Source organism: Phodopus roborovskii, unplaced genomic scaffold (assembly GCF_943737965.1).
Source record: "Phodopus roborovskii unplaced genomic scaffold, PHOROB, whole genome shotgun sequence".
Classification (NCBI taxonomy): domain Eukaryota; kingdom Metazoa; phylum Chordata; class Mammalia; order Rodentia; family Cricetidae; genus Phodopus; species Phodopus roborovskii.
Window position 1 is genome coordinate 14573832 of NW_026126541.1, and position 16890 is coordinate 14590721.

Genomic DNA, 16890 nt, shown 5'->3' on the forward strand with positions numbered 1-16890 from the left:
ATGGGCAGCCCCCGCTCCGCGCTGAGCTGCCTGTGAGTACCGCGGTCCACCCCGCGTCCCCGTCGGCCGGCGCCCGCCGCGCCTTCTCCGCTCACCCCGCGCCTCTCTCCTGCCCGCTTTTGTCTCCCACAGGCTGTTGCACTTGCTGGTTCTCTGCCTCCAAGCCCAGGTAAGGAGCGCTGCGCAGAGGCGGGGGCCGGGCGCGGGGGACCCAGCTGACACTGTCGGGCAGGGACACGAGGACCGACCCTTCGGCCAGCGCAGCAGGGCTGGAAAGAACCTTACAAATCCAGCCCCAAACTACCCCGAGGAGGGATCTAAGGAACAGAGAGACAGTGTCCTGCCTAAAGTCACACAGCGAGTGAGTGGGGGGACTAGAACCCCAGGGTCTTGAGCCCAGCGAGTCTCAAGCGCGTGCCAGCCAGGTCGGGCGGATGGGAACTTTACCTGTAGCCACACCTGGCCTCCTAGGAAGGCGGGAGCTGGAGCCAGCGGGTGTTCCTTGTCAGGGGAAGCTGGGAAGCAGTTGCAGCAAAGATCCTCTCCGCTGCTTCCAGGGGAGACTTGTGGCCGGTTCCAGCCAACGATCGTGTTAGTCTAGGCCCTTTGCACTCTCAACATTTGCTCCGTAAATTTGTCTTTATAAATGTCACGGGTCGGGTAGCGTTGCCTCGCTACTTAAAAGCACCCTGCTCCTCTAGGAAGGCCCGGGCGGGGGGCCTGCGCTGGGCAGGGAGCCCGCTTCCCTGCTCCGAGCTGGCCGGGAGCCCCAGGGTGTTTCCCAACAGGTGGGTCCAGATTCTCCCTCATTCCGGGTTCATCCATCCTGGGCTGGGTCTGTGCGACTTCCCCGCGGGGGTTGGTGGCCTGAGCCAGCATGTTGGGGGGATGCCCCCAGTCCCTGCTGGCTGCCTGGCGCGGCGGGAGGTGGGCGCGAGGGCAGTGGGGACCACTCGGGACCCCTGGGCGGAGTAGCATTATAATGGCGTGCTGTGTATTTTTCAATTTCCTAAAGGTAACTGTTCAGTCCTCACCTAATTTTACACAGCATGTGAGGGAGCAGAGCCTGGTGACGGATCAGCTCAGCCGCCGCCTCATCCGGACCTACCAGCTCTACAGCCGCACCAGCGGGAAGCACGTGCAGGTCTTGGCCAACAAGCGCATCAACGCCATGGCAGAAGACGGAGACCCCTTCGGTAAGGCGCGTTCCCGGGAGCCTGGGGAGGGAAGGTAGTGGTGGACCTCGTCGCTCCTCCTCCAGCCCCGGCTGCAGTGGCGAGAGAGACCTGCAAGCTCCCCAGCTGAGAAGGGAAGGACTTAAGGCAAAAAGGTCCCTTGAGGGTCAGCTGGAGAGAATGGGAGGGAAGGGACCCTGGGGAGGATGTGGCCCACAGGTACCCTCTCTTCCCTACTCCGCAAATGAACGAATCCAGGGGTCTCCCTCACAACCTCCCCTCTTCAAACACCTCTTTCCAGCTGCAGGTGGAGGCAGAGGGTCAGGGGAGGGGGCCCAGATTTAAGGGAAGTTCTTGAAAGAGGATATGTCGCCAGAGCCCACAAAAGGAGAGTGGGAAAAAGAAGGCTCAGAAAGCCCCATTGGCCCCGTTTGGAAAGCAGGATGCTGCAAACTGATCAGTGAGGTCAATTGCACGGCGACGCTAGGCCTGGAAGTCAGACTCCCGGCTCCGCTTGTGGATACCCCAGGGGGCTGAGTTGGCTGGCGGCTCCCCGTAGGGTTGCTGAGTACAGGGAGCTATTGGGGCAGGGGGGGGGGGGCTGAGGACTGACTGACTTCCAGAACATTCAATATTCCTGTCTTGAGATGGGGCCAATTTCCAGAGTCCCGGATGGACCACGAGGAAGGCAAACCCTCTGGGTAGCTGGTGTTGTTTTTAGAGAGTGATTATTGTGAATTTAAAACCCCTTAAATAATGACCAACTTAAACAAGCTTGAAAGGAGAAAGGAAGACTCTATTAAAGTGTAATAAAAAGGTGAGGCATTTTAAGAAGAAAATGAAGAATGGTATAAAGCAGAAAAAGAACCAGGCTTTTTTTTATTTTTTTTCTTCAGATGTAGAGTTTAAAAGGACTTGCAAGTCTGTAAATGTTAAAAAAAAAAGGGGGGGGGCTAAAGATTGTTCTCTGGGAATCTCAGGAGAGACCCCTGCGTCTGGCAGAGCGATTAAAACTCTTCTTGCTTTCACCTTTTTTAACATTTCCTGAATACTTTCTCCTCTTCTCCAGCCAGTTTGGGGGATCGAGCATGTCTCGCTGCATTTTTTCAGCATCGACGTAGCTGACTTCCCTTCAAAGCTGGAGGAGGAGACATAATTTTCCTGGGATAAATCTGTCACTGGGGTGGAAGAAGAGGTTTGAAAATGTTCAGCTTTCCAAAAGCCTGGTTGGGAAAGCCATTGTAAATTGCAGGGCCAGACTCCCCAGATCAGTCCAAGGAGAGTGGGGGCTCTTTGGGTGGGGGTGGGGGGCAGCCTGCCCGGTGGCCGAGCTCTCCCGCTGGGCTGGCAGAGCCGGCCTTCAGGCCCTTTGTCCCTCCAAATTGGCTGCTTGCTGCCTGTCTCAGCTTCCCAACAAGAAAAAAAAGAATGACTGGCCCCTCCAGAGTCCACTCTACTGGAGCAAATGGCCTAGCATCCTTGGGTTTTGGGGTGGGAAGGGGAGGCCTAGCTGGCAGTGATGGAATTGGTATTCAGGCATCAGAAGAGAGCTGATGCCCACTCACTTCCCTCAGACCCAGAGGAGGATGCCAGGGTTCCTTGGTCTCTGCCTGCAGGGTATAAGTTTGAGTCTAGGGCTCCAAACACAGGAATAAGGTATACAGAGTCTGGGGAGCGATGGAGAGGTCCCTAGAAAAAAAGGGACAGAGGTACCCACTCTGTCATATGATGCTGGGCTGGAATCTTCAGAGCAGGGTCCTCTCACCCCTTCCCGAGCACATCCTTCCCTGGTCACCAAGCAACTGCTTCTTGCTCTACCAAGCAGGCATGTGAGTAATGAACAGATTGACTGGGTCTGAGGAGAGGTGAGCAGGAGGAGAGGTGAACAGTTGCATTTCCCAGATTGGTGACTCCTGGGTCCCAATCTTGTGCCAATGTGAAGAGAGGGGGAATTAGAGGCTAGGCCGTATGAGGACTTCATTGACGACTCCTATGTCCCCACCCTGGTGTTGGAGACAGAATTGCTTTCTCAAAGAGGAAAAGGGCTGGGGTCTAGCAGGGAGAGCAGGCGGCCCAAGAAGGGGAAATAGAGTAGGGCACAGAATTCTATCACCTCTGAAGGCGTTTGGCCATTGCCTAAGAAGCCCGGCTGTAGTGGAGGCTATGAGAGTTGTTGGTGTCTACGTGTGGGCGGGGCTGGCTTCTGATGGCTGGGAAGCTTAGGGAAAGGGGCAGGATCCTCCTGGCTGGTGTCTGGGTCCAGAAAGCTGTTTGCTAAAACAGAGGTGCTGGGAGGAACCTCTTCTAAGACCGCACGGGCATGCACACTCTCAAGAATGTGTGCGTGCGAGCGTGTGTGCGCGCGTGCGCACACGCAGAGGTCAGAAGAGGATGGTGGATCCCCTGGAGTCGCAGGCTGTGTGGGTCTTGAGAAGTGAACTCCTGTCCTCAACAACAGCAAAAGGCGAAGCCATTTCTCCAGCCGCTTTGTCTGCCAAATCTTGAAGAGCAGGGTTGCTAGAACTGAAGGGCCAGGAACAGAAAGGATAGTTTTTTTTTTACCTTTAGCCTCATGGTGGGAGGTCACCACTGTTCCCAGATGTTCTTAATGATCTGTGGGGCATGAGCTCATGATAGTCTTAGTTGGGAAGATATTCAGAGAGCTCTTGAGTTAGCTATGGAATCTACATAAGTGAAATTTTACTTGGTACCTCAACCTAATAATATGGCTTCTAATTTGAAAAGAGAGCTAAAGGTATGAAGATTCGGGCTTCTCAATTTGATACATCCAAACAGTTCTATGAAACTCGGCTTGTAAACTGTGGTCTGTCCTAGCCCCTTCATAAGTCCAGAGGTGAAGTCTCTGGTCCTGAAAAGAGAGTTGATCTTCCTTAGGGCTGCTGGGGGCATCAGTGGGCTGGAGCCAGAGCCTGCTTTCTATTCCTAGCCCTTGGAGCAGTTGTTCTAGGGTTGGGACACAGCTCTGGGCCAGCCAACTGGGGTAAAGCTGTGGAATACAGGTTACAGATTTAGTCACCATCCCATAACCTCCCTGACAGCAAAGCTCATTGTGGAGACGGATACTTTTGGAAGCAGAGTTCGAGTCCGTGGAGCAGAGACAGGTCTCTACATCTGTATGAACAAGAAGGGGAAGCTAATTGCCAAGGTGAGGTTCCAGAAGGGAAGTGAGGCTTGAGGAGGGATGAACTGCCTGAACCTCTGTAGTACACTTTAATCTCAACAAGGTGGGTGAGAGGCAGGGTAGCTTGGTTACCTTAGGGTTTGTCTAATGATTAGATGGAGGAGTAAGAGAGAAGTAAAAAGCCAAGAGAGAGGAAAACCTACGAACACGAAGGCCAGGAAAAGGGTTGGGGGTGGTGATGGCAAATTCCATATATCTTTTTAACAAATCGCCAAATTGCTTTGCTATTATGTCCAATTACATGGTACCAGCATTTGGAATGTTCAGTAAGCCGCAGGCCCAGCCCCTCGGCCTAGCTCTGAAATGGCCCCATTAGTCACGGCTCCTCTCCAGCCTCAAGCTCCGCGCTCCTAGGCATCAGGGCTTGGGCCTCCTAGTCCCTCCCAGGCCTCCCCTCCCCCGCATAGGGTGGCTGTCCTGGGGGCTGATCCTCAGCCCCGAGATGCTGAGAGGGGCAGGTGGAGAAACTGCGGGCAGGCCAGGCCAGACTGGTGGGCAGTAGGCCAGATCAGGCAGGCTTTGGGCCCCTCTGCCTCGGGCCCAACCCCTCCGTAGACAGCCATGTGTCACTGCTGCCCAGGAGGACAGGAAGTTGCCGGGTGGGCTGCGGGTTGTGAGGGATTAGAGAGCGGGTGCCCGGGTAGGGGGTGGGGCCGGGCTCGGGCTCCCCTCGCCATCTGCTGGGGTGCCCACCTGCTGTCTGGGGCCGCTGTCCCTCTGTCTCACATGGAGGGAGGCTCCATAACACCACGTCTGTGTCGTGTGCTCCCCCCCCCCCCAAACTACCTGCAGAGCAACGGCAAAGGCAAGGACTGCGTGTTCACCGAGATCGTGCTGGAGAACAACTACACGGCGCTGCAGAACGCCAAGTACGAGGGCTGGTACATGGCCTTTACCCGCAAGGGCCGGCCCCGCAAGGGCTCCAAGACGCGCCAGCACCAGCGCGAGGTGCACTTCATGAAGCGGCTGCCGCGGGGCCACCACACCACCGAGCAGAGTCTGCGCTTCGAGTTCCTCAACTACCCGCCCTTCACGCGCAGCCTGCGGGGCAGCCAGAGGACTTGGGCCCTGGAGCCCCGATAGGCGCCCTCCCGGCCCCTCCCTGTGCCGCCCGCCGGCTGCGGACTCCAGCGAGGAGAGATCAATGGGCGCCACTGCGAAAGGGAGGAGCTGGGGAGCTGCCTTCTAGTTGTGGATATTGTTTGCTGTTGGGTTTTTGTTTTTGTTTTTTAACAAAAGAGAGGTTCTATTTTTGTATTCCACTTTCTGTGGTGTCTGTCTTCTTAACTCTCAGCAAAGCCCCTTGGTGACCGGAGGCAGGGTTCCCTTGGACCTCCCCAGGGTGGGTGGAGGGCTCTCCAGTCTGGCAGATGATGTCCTGAGATCTCAGCACTAGCAGGATACCTGACCTGGTCAGCCAGGGCCACTCTGTGTCCTGGGCAGGGTCAGGGAGCAAAAGATTGGGCCCAGGTCAGTCCCGTGGGGGTGGTTGTGTACTAGTTACTATTAAATGACTTGAGTGTTTCTTTAACTTGAATATTAGAAATGTGTGTTGGAGAGCGAGTTCTGCCAGGGATAGCCCCTTCTCACAGTGCTGTCCCAAGGGCAGGTCCAAGGCCACCCTCCACCTAAGGACCTTCAGTGTACCGGCTTTTCCCTTTACTCCACTGGAGGGGGTTTTCTCAGGAGAACAGAACAGGGAAGGAAAATGTAAAGATTCTCAGAGGGCCTTGGAACTCTCACATGGGAGCCACCTTGCTCTGCTAACACTCTCCAAGCCTAGGGTCCAAAAGAACAGGCTGAAGCCCTCTGTGGTTGGTGTTGCAAGCCCCTTTGACTGTCTATAGATCACACTATAAAACGGAAATAGAGCAGCTGTCCAATGTCCGAGGTGTGCTGGGGGACACCCTATGTCTGAGGTGTGCTGGGGGACACCCTATGTCTGAGGTGTGCTGGGGGACACCCAATGTCTGAGGTGTGCTGGGGGACACCCTATGTCTGAGGTGTGCTGGGGGACACCCTATGTCTGAGGTGTGCTGGGGGCTGCTAGGGCTGCTGTTGACTATGGTAGCACGGAACAAAGTTAACTTTGGGAGATCCTGGCCAGAGCTGTGGACAGAAAGTGCCCGGCTCAGGTGTTCATGAAGAGGACAAGCTGGGCACTCGGGTCTTCAGGAAGAAGACCCTGGAACGGGCAAGAGTAGGAGGGAGTCTCTGGGATGTGCGTCATGCCACACCAAGGCGCATCAGAAGCAGGACCCCTGCCTGTGCCCAGAGCTGGCCCACTCCTGTGTCCAGAGCTGGCCCACTCTTCACACTTAGGCCTTACATCCTGGCTGTTCCTATAGCCCAGCTACTAGGACAGTCTGGAAACTTCTTCCCTGTGGGTCTCTTTTTGGCACCTCACTTGGTATGGGTTGGGGCAACCAAAGGCTTCCTAACCATGGGGACATTCCAGAGTTGTAGCCCAAGTCCCAGGCTCAGCCATTCCAGGTGGATCAGGATTGCAAGCCTGAAACAGGTTGGGATCCTGGTCGGTCCCTGTCTGCCTCGCCCCAAGGCCTGCAGGAAGGAGTGAGGGCCTCTGGTAGAATGTGCACATAGACACTGGGGGTGTGGGGAAGGGGCTCCAGCTAGCTCTCTCCCAGCTCCCCCAGCTCCCGGTGCCCTGTCCTTTGCTCCCCTCCCCCTTTAATTAATTCTGGGTGAGCAGCCTGGCTTTATTGTGCGAGGAGCTGGGTCTCACTGTGGGAAAAGTCACACCTTCTGAGCAGCTTCTGATGCCATGCAAATGAAGAGACCGTCCAGGAAACGCTTTCATCTGCACGGTCGCCTGTCCAGCCCCCAGCCCAGTAATTACCCACATTTCATTTGTTTGAGAGCAATTCCTGGGGAAAACCACGGGGTAGGAGGGAGTCTAGAGGGTGATGGAATGTCAGGCTCTCCGCCTGTGATCCCAGCTACAAAGTGAGGCCTGGCTGGGCCAAGGGTGGTCGGTGGTTAGGCCAAAGCTAAGCCTCTGGGCTCAGAGCACCTGAGTCTTGAGAGGTACCACTGGAACCGAAACTGTTTGCTTCTAGGTGGAAGAGGCGAGCGCGTAGAGGGTCAGACCTGCCTTCTACAGAGGGAAGAGATGTCCTCAGGGGAGAGGCCACAGGGGTGGGCAGCAGGGTGGGAATCTGCTGAGGCTGCCTGCCGCTTTCCCCCAGGCCACGGACCCATGGGAGCTGAGCACAGAGCAGTAGGACGAAGCCAGGCTGGGGCACCCACCGATTTGTTTATCTTTGAGTTGCTGCCTCCACAGAGCCCTCACTAATGGGGTTTTACAGCCCACTCAAGCTGCAACTGGCCAAGAATCAATCATTACCACACTTAGTGGTTTGATAGTTAACGGCCTGAACTGAAGCCAAACTGCTTGTTAACTGTGATAGCAACTGATTTCGGGGTTATTGCCGGCCCGATATGCTCAGCCATTTATTTGGGGGGAAACAGGCAGGGCGCTGTGGCAAGGCTTAGAAAAGGGAGAAATCCTGGGCTGCGCACAGCCAAAAGGCAGATCACTCTGCCCCGGGTTAGCTACAAGGGTCTGAGGAAGGGCTGAGATCTGTGTGGAGCCTAAACCAGCCTGAGGGTTGTGCGTGGCCTCTCTGCTCCAGGTGCTGCCTTGACCCTTCTCTCTACACGTGTCCTTTTTTTTTTTTTTTTTTTTTTTTTTTAGTGGGGTTTCATGTAACCTGGGCTGGCATCAGCCTCATGGAGCAGCTTCCTGATGCTCACCCATGTGCCTCTCAAGCATTGTATCTTTAGTGTGCTCCCACGGCGCCCTCACAGGGACAGCCCCCACATGGAGAAGTGCAGCTTAGTGGCCAGACTTCTACTCAGCAGGTGGGGATGGACCCAGAGTCATGCCAAGTCTCACTCAGAAACTTGCTTTTCATTCAAAGTCACCGAAGAAGACCCATCCCAGGTCTTGGCCGGAAGGAAGGAAGGAGCACTCACTGCTCCCACAACAACATGAACACCACACATTCTAGAACGCTGCTGAGGCAAAGCACCTTAGGGCTTCTCCACTGTCTCCAAGATGGCTCAGCAGGCCACACAGGGTGCTAGAACATTTCCAGGTCTTGAGGACTGGTAGATCTCATCCTGCGTGCCTATTATATGCCCAACTCTTTTCTGGGCAAAGGGGATAGAGCAGGGGGGAAACCCAAAAGGAAAATTCCCATGGCATTGTGCTCACCGTCTAGAGGGAGGCCGGAGGGAGCACCACGGACAGGACAGAGTATCAGACACAATTTCAGAGTGTGAAGAGTGGCGACTGGCGTAAACAGCATGATCAAAGGGAACCTCGCTGATGACTCGGGTTTGAACAGATACCTGTTGGGGCGAGGCTCTCAGATGGGGGAGGGGCACCCAGGTAGAAGAGCAGCTAATTCAAAAAGTAGGGAAGAGACCCCAGGAGAGCAGGGTGGCTAGAACACAGGTTAGGGAAGACGGAGGGAGGGGGCGTGTGTGTGAGGGGCTGCTGGAGGGGGCCAGAACTCGCGTCGGAAGGCGGATCAGGCAAGGCTTGATTGGAAGGGTTTCAGCTCTGCCTCCGTGAGGTGGTACCCCGTTGTGAGGTTAGAGCCGCAGAGTGACGCGATGTGAAGGCGGGTTTTAACAAGATTGCTTTGGCTGCTGTGCTAAGAATAGACAGTGGGGGGCAAGGGAGGCAGAGCTACAAAGCGGCAGGGAGAAGCTAAGTGATTGGTAATAGTGGATTGGGAGAGGCGAGAAGCCATTGGAATTTAGTGGGATTTTTGCGGGGGGGGGAGGGGCAGGTAGAGACAGCAGGATCTGCAGGTGGATTTGGATGTGGTTTGGGTAGGAAGACAAGGTAGCTAAACGTGCCTGAAGGCTTGAGCAACAGAAAGAGTTGGAGGTGCCATTTGCTGAAAAGATCCCAGTTGGGGCCAGTTTACAGGGAAGATTGGGAGTCTGGGTTTACAGGGAAGATTGGGAGTTTGAGTTTATAGGGAGGGTTGGGAGTCTGAGTTTGGACTCGGGAAGTTTGAGCTGATTCAGTGTTCCAGAGGAAGGCGTGAGTGGGCAGCTGCTTGAGTCTGGAATTCCTGGGTGAGGTCTCGTCCTTGTGCTGAACACGCATAGGATGTGCAAAGTCCGAGGGAGTGGAGGCTGAGACAGCGAGGCGCTCCATGCTGGAGTCTCAGGCCTCAGTGGTTTCTCATTTGGAGGGGAGAGGGGACAGGGACAAAGAAAGATGGAGGAAGCGTGTGGCCCAAGGGTGGTAGGAACCCCAGAAGACTGCATCTCCAGGAGAAGCAGGAGAAGAGCAGCATTAGAGGCTGCAGTTGTTAGTGAGGTTAGGCGTTCTATTGTCTGTCTGTCTCCTCTACCCCTACCAAACCCAGAGCCAAGAGTGGCCCAAAACCAGAACTGCTTTGTCTGGTCCAACAGAGTTCTGCCTCACTTGGGTCCTTCCAGAACATCTTCTCAGACAGTCCAAACGATGCCCTACTTATCAGTGGCTGCTACCCTGTTCCAAGCCACCTCTACCTCTTTTGTCTTACCATGTAAGGAGACTTACCACATAGACCAAGCTGGCCTTGAACTCACAGAGACCCTCCTGTCGCTGTCTCTGCCTCCCAAGTGCTGGGATTAAAGGCAAATGCCACCATATCTGGCCGGCACCTTATTGTTTTATTTTGAGACAGGGCCTCTGGCTGAACCTGGAACTTGCTGTTTTAGATAGACTAGCTGATCACTGAGCTCCCTGGATCTACTTGTCCCTGCCACCCCCCCCCCCAGTGCTGGGTGCCAGGGTTGTAGGTGTGTATCGCTGTAGCTGGCTTCTACCTGGGTGCTGGGGATCTGAACAGCGATCACTTTACTCTCTGAACGCCCCCCTCCCCTGGCCTCCATCCTCGGTTCTTACTTAGGGACAGCCTTTGCACACAGCTGCTCTCTGGACTCTCTCGTCATCCCTCCAGTTCCCTACCATCTCCTCTGCACTCAGGCACTGGAATTTTCAAAACCCACATCTGATTGTATTATTCCCACCCTACCTACCCTGGGACTCCCGCCTGCATGGTCTCCCGGGCGCTCGGGCCTCTCTACCCCTGCTGAGTTCCCACCCTGCATCTTCAGCCTTCTCACACAAGCTGAGTGTGCCTCAGGGCCTCTAGCCCCTGCCGTCCCTGCTTAGGAGTGCTTTTCCTCCATGGACTGGATGGCTGTGTGGTAGAGAGCTTTCTGCTGTCTGTTCTCTTGTGCGGTGGTGAAGATGGTGAAGATAGGGTCACACATATGCTGGCAAAGCCCCTCCTTTTGCTTTTATTTTTACCCTTTTTTTTTTTTTTTTTTTTTTGAGATGGGGAGTTTACATACTATGTCAGGAGTGTGGAGGTCAGAGGACAACTAACTATTTTCTCTTCCCACTATGTGGGTTTTAGGGATTGAACACAGACCATCAGGCTTGGTGGCAAGTGCCTTTACCCACTGAGCCATCTCACTGGCCCCTTGTTTTATTTTACGTTTGAGACAGTCTCCTATCACCCAGGCTGGTCTTGAACTCCTGATCCTCCTGCTTCTACCTCCCTAGTGCTACAATGGCATGCATTTGGCACCATGCCTGGCTTATGTGGTACTGGAGATTGAACCCAGGGCTTTGAGCATGCTCAATAAACACTCTAACAACTAAGTTATATCACCAGCCTTATTTTTCATTTGGGGACAAAAGGGCTCACTGGTCTTGAACTCACTCTGTAGCCTAGAAAGGCCTTGAGTTTGCAATCTTCTTTGCTTGTACCTCTCAAGCAGTGAGGCGGGACTGTTTCCTCGGCTTCCAGGTTACAATCAATCATGGGGGAAGTCAAGGCAAAGGCTCAAGCCAGTAACCTGGAGGCAGGAAGGGAAGCAGAGACCGTGGAAGAGTGCTGCTTCCTGGCATGCTCACAATGGCTTGCCCAACCTGCCTTCTTATACCACCCAGGACCACCTGCCTGAGGGCAGCTCTGTCCACAGAGCGCTGGGCCCTCCACATCAATCAAGGAAATGTCCCCCAGACAAGCAGGCAAGGGCAGTCCCTCAGCCATTCTTCGCAGGTGACTCTAGTTTCTGTCAAGTTGATGAACAGGCCTGGCACCACCAAGGTCTGGGCACTTTCTATATTATACCTCCCTGTCTGGTATTTTCCTGGTTTCTATTTGTTTATTAGATTCTGGTCTGTCTAGCTGTACCCTCCAAAAGAGAAAGAACTTTGGTATGACCTGCTCATTGCCTAGGGCAATGGCAGGCACAGCGCGGCTGATGGTGAATGCTGGCTCTGCTATCCCTAGATAAGGCAGGTAGAGCCTCTGAGACTTCTGAGCACAGAGGACTTTGCATCCAAGCAGACATAGGATGCCCTAAAGCCTAGGTCACTTCTGTTAGAGAGTTTGGGCTGAACCGTAATTCACAATGTAGTCCAGGCTAGCCTCGAACTCTTGACTATCTACCTCCATTTACAGTGTTGGTTTTACAGGTGCAAGCCACCACATCCATCTCACACCTATGCTGTTTAACTAAAGGAGACCCCGAACCCATTTTCTGAAGTTATGATAATTGTTCTCCAAACCTGGACAAATGGAGGTCAAAAGCCAGACCTGCTGGCCTGGAAATCTCAGAACCTCTACGAATTCTACTTCCTTGGCTGCTTTGGGTTTCCATAGCAACCAAGGGGCTTCAATAAAGATGGTGGATGGGGAATTAAAAGCCAGAGAGAGCAGAGAAGAGAGGAGGAGTGGATGGGATTGAGACAGATGGGGAGCTGGCGGGAACTCCAGGGGGATCCCCGAGTCCCATGTTATTCTGGAAGGTTGTGCCAAGAAGGTCCTTTTGGTTATTTTCCTTCCATCTGGATCTCTTGCTGAACCCTGAGAAGTAGCTGTCCATCTGGGCAGGCCCAGAGCCGACCACTTGTGAGTCCCTGCCCACTGGGTGGCAGACACTGAGCAGGGCCTGGGTCCATCCCTGGCAAGAAGCAGGAGGGAGCCTGGGCCGATTCCGGAAACACTTGTTTCCCCTCCCAGTTGAAGGACAGTCAGGGCCTCTCCCGATGGACATGTCCTTTGCACTAACTTGTGGGGATCATGGCCAGGCTCCCAGTGTTTAAAGATCAGACAGGTCAAGTGAGGGACCCGACTAGGAATGTTCAAAAGAAGAGGCCCGGGTTCTGCTCTGATAGCGGGCACAAGAAGCTGAAGGGAGCTCTCCTGGAGAGGCAGCCTGCCCCTCCCTGGAGCCCAGAGGGAAATATGCAGCCTGAAGCCCGAGAGTGGCAGCCCACAAGGAGCCTGGGTGGCTCGGGCTGCCAGCAGCCTGACACCTTGGTCCTGAGACCCAGGGCCACTGCTTAGAGAGCAGGCCAGTGACTTTCAAGGTTAGGAGTGGCCAGGGTCACCCCCAAATTACACCTGTCCCTCTGCCCACATGTACACTTCAGGGAAGTGGCTAGAACCCGAACCCAAGACAGAGCAGCTCCCTGAGTACCCATGGTCCCCAAATACCTCCACTGTCATGGACCCAGTCTCTAGTGTAATTATTACAATTCCTTTTATTTATTTATTTATTTTTTTAAGAAAGGGTCTCAATCTCAATTTGTAGCCGCAGCTGACCTAGAATTCTCTATGTATACCACACTGGCTTCAAACTCAGAGAGATCCACCTGCCTTTACTTCCTGAGTGCTGGGTTTAAAGGCATGCATCACAATCACATCATCCAGAACCCAGAAGTTGACAAAGATCAAGGACAAGTTCCTATGGGCCCACGATGCCTGGCCTCTCTCCCAACCGCATTTACTCAGGCAGGTGTGTGGCCGCCTAAGGCCTGGACCCTAAGGACCCAGCGGGACTGAGAGGGGCAGATGTGGTGATCTGCATGAGGGAAGCGCCACCTGTTTGTCTTAGAGACCAGTGTGGAAGTCCTTACACCCCGGTCTAAGCCAACCTCGCAGTCACTCCCTCCAAACTCTCAAGCCCAGGCCAGAGGGAGAGGTCGAGTCTGAGTTGCATGGGTTGGAAAGACTGGAAACACCAAGGATAGAGATTCTGGTCTTCCCTCAAGGCCAACACTCGCCTTCGCCTTTCCCCTGTGCCTTGAACAAACAGGAGAACACCAAAGGCACAGAAGTGGGAAGGGTCAGGAGGCCCTGGAGAAAAGGGTGGAGAGACCCATCCGGTACATGGCCAGGCCGGTTGGCCATCTTATGGCTTCGATCATGATGCTGTGGGGGGGGGGAGGCCCAGGGCCCAGGGAGGTGCCCAGCTCAGCTCAGGTTCAGTTCAAATCTCACTGGGTATCAAACTGCTGGAGGGGAAGGGGGGGCGAGGGAGGGGAAGGGGGGGCGAGGGAGGGGAAGGGGGTGAGGGAGGGGAAGGGGGTGAGGGAGGGGAAGGGGTGAGGGAGGGGGAGGGGGTGAGGGAGGGGGAGGGGAAGAGGGGTGAGGGAGGGAAGGGGGTGAGGAAGAGGAAGGGGGGGTGAGGGAGGGAAGGGGTAAGGGAGGGAAGGGGGTGAGGGAGGGGAAGGGGGTGAGGGAGGGGAAGGGGGTGAGGGAGGGGGAAGGGGGGAGGGGAGGGGTGAGGGAGGGAAGGGGGGAGGGAGGGAAGGGGGGAGGGGGTGAGGGAGGGGAAGGGGGAGGGGGAGGGGGGTGAGGGAGGGGAAGGGGGTGAGGGAGGGAAGGGGGGAGGGGGTGAGGGAGGGGAAGGGGGTGAGGGAGGGAAGAGGGGAGGGGTGAGGGAGGGGAGGGGTGAGGCAAGGTCTCTACCTTCCTGTTGCCACACTGGGCTGTCACGTAGCTTGGTGTGGGCAGCCCCTGCATCAGCACCAGGCTCTTCCCCCCCTCCACCCCCCCACCCCCCTCCACCCCCCCTCCCTCCCTCCACCCCCCCCCCACCTGTGTCCTGCCTGTCTGAATCAGCAAAGGCTCACAGGGGAGGCGGGAGCTAGGAATGAAGAGCGGTGAGAGTCTCGGGGACGCTCATCATTTCATACTCCCTCTTCCTTTGTTTTGTCAAGTCAGGGTCTTATTTTGTAGGCACTTGGGGTGGCCTGCAACTCACTGTGTAACCCAAGATGGCCAATCTGAGATCTTTTTTTTGGGGGGGGGGTTCTCTGAAGCTTTGGAGCCTGTCTCGGAACTCAGTCTGTAGACCAGGCTGGCCTCGAACTCATTCCGCTTGAGATCTTACTGGCTCAGCAGCCTGGGCTCTGGAGTGACAGGTGTACATCAGGCCTGACCTCTTTCGTCTTTTCTGCACCTTAGTTTTCGGGTGTAGAGAGAGAACAGTTTGGATAGGGTTGCACGTCAGTCAGGAGCTGGCGGTCTAGCATATGTGAAGCCAGGAGACTGATTCCCAGCATTGCATACAATAAAGTATGGCGACGCACAGCTTTTGTTTGTTTTTGAGACAGGGTTTCTCTTGGAGCCTGTCCTAGCACTGGTTCTGTAGACCAGGTTGGCCTCAAGTTCACAGAGATCCACCTGCCTCTGCCTCTCAAAATGCTGGCATCAAAAACGTGTGCCGCCACCACCCGGCTGGCATAGAGCTATTAATCCTAGCACTGGGAGAGGGCGGGAGGAATTTAACTCCAAGGCTATCCTAGGCTAACTAGTGACTCTGAGATCACCTGTGCCAACAAGCCAGAATTAGAGAGGGGATCGGTGAGAAGGCTCCGCAGGTAAAGGTGCTTGTCACCAAGCCTGGGGACCAGTGTTCGCTTCCAGGCCCCACGAGGCAGAAGGGAGAACCAATTTCTGCAAGTTGTCCTCTGACTTCTACACATGAGCCATTTGTCCCTGTGCACACATGAAATAAATAAGTGCACATGAACATATTAGAGTTCCGTTGTGGGTTTCCTTTGTTTTTGTTTTCCAGCAATAGAAACTTCTTTCCCTGAGGTGAACCTAAATGGTCATGTAAATTAGTCTTGAATGTCTACCCTGATGGTGTATTCTTGGTTACAGCTGTGGCAAAAGAAGACAAGACTGACCCCTGCAGCGTTCTCCTGAACATTCTCAAAATGCTGGTGCGGACCCTACCGGCAACATGGAGGAGCGTGGGCTCTGGGCTTGCCATCCAGGGGCATTCACCAAAGGAGAAGGTGAATCCAAGGTGAGAAGCCAAGCCCCCAGCTTTCCTCAGAGCACCTGGGGTAGAGGAAATGCTCCCACAGTCCCAGAGCAGACTCTGCCTCCCCATGCACTGACCACTCACACCTAGGTATTATCCCAACCAGAAACTTCCACTTGGAACAAAGCTCCCAGGAATGAAACCCGAGCTGCCAAGAAGAGGCTCCTTAGCTGGGAAGTGGCTGGAAAGGGAGAGAAATCTTGCAAAACCCTCGAAGCCCCAGGGAGGCCATGAAACCCCGAAGAAAAACGACCAGGCAGCCATGCGCCCTGCCTCCTGCAAGGTTGGGCCTGAGACGGTGGGGAATAAAGCTGGCTTCTAGGGGAGAGTAATTGGTGCACCTGTGGCCATGGCCAATATCCCCCAGGAGGCCTTCAGGGTTGGCCTGCAGTCACTCAAGCTGTCCCTCCCCTCCCTGACTCCCATCCCTCTCCTTCCCAGCTGCTTCCACTTACTACAATGGGCTGCTGTAGTCAGCAGGGAAGAGCCTGCCGGGAACTCAGGGTCCTGAGGTAGGATAGCAGGGAAGAGAGCAAAGGGAAGTATCCAGAGCCTCGTTTACCAAGCGCCCACCAAGTACCGGGCACATGGCCCACATCCGTGGTCCTTACAACAGTCCCGCCTCGTTTTCTGATGGGGAAACTGAGTCTCAGAGGAGTGAGACAGTTGGCCTCACGTGATAGAGCTAGCTGGGTAATGGCTGAGCTGGCAGCTTCGTTCGGGGGTTTTCAGCATAGAGGACTAATATTTCCTCTGTTGTATTGCCTCCTGCCCTAGAGCTGATTAACAGCAAAGTAAGGGCCATCTTTCCTTTTCAACTGTGGTGACAAAGTGCTCACTCCCTTCCTGGGACCCTATGGCCTTGAACCAGTTGTTTCCCCTGATGGGACTCAGTCTTTCCATGTGGAAAGTGGGTGCACCATAGTATCTACCCGCAGGTGGGGTGCCAGAAGGACATATCGGGTAGGAGGTGCGTAGAACAGGGCTCAACAGAGTCCATACTCTGCAAATGCCTATGCGAGGTGTGAAGAATTCCTCTTGCCCTTTTCCTAAGTAGTCCAGGGTCCGGGGTGGGGTGGGGTGGGGGTGGGGGGGCGTGGGGGGCCTTCAGTGGGCCGAGTGGATGAGACTCGGCCCCCTCCATGCCACCTGCACAGACAGCAGCAAGACTTCCCATGGTTGAGCCACTGACTCTTGCCATATAACGTGCTCAGGGCATTAGGTTGCGCTGGCGTATCTCTGAAGGCTGAATGGGCTTCCCAGTCCCTCTAGGAGGATCCTTAGAATTAAGCCAAGTATGAATGGGATAAAAGAGACTCAGGCTCCTGCAGAGTGGCTGAT

General features: G+C 54.9%; 1 protein-coding gene across 1 annotated transcript; it reads left to right on the forward strand.

Moving 5' to 3' along the window:
• Positions 1 to 5460, forward strand: Fgf8 (fibroblast growth factor 8). The gene is made up of 6 exons (XM_051199835.1): positions 1 to 32; positions 133 to 361; positions 702 to 788; positions 1049 to 1196; positions 4235 to 4341; positions 5170 to 5460. Exons 1-6 carry the CDS (start codon positions 1 to 3, stop codon positions 5458 to 5460), a joined length of 894 nt encoding a protein of 297 aa, XP_051055792.1.
• The last annotated feature ends 11430 nt before the right edge of the window (positions 5461 to 16890 follow it).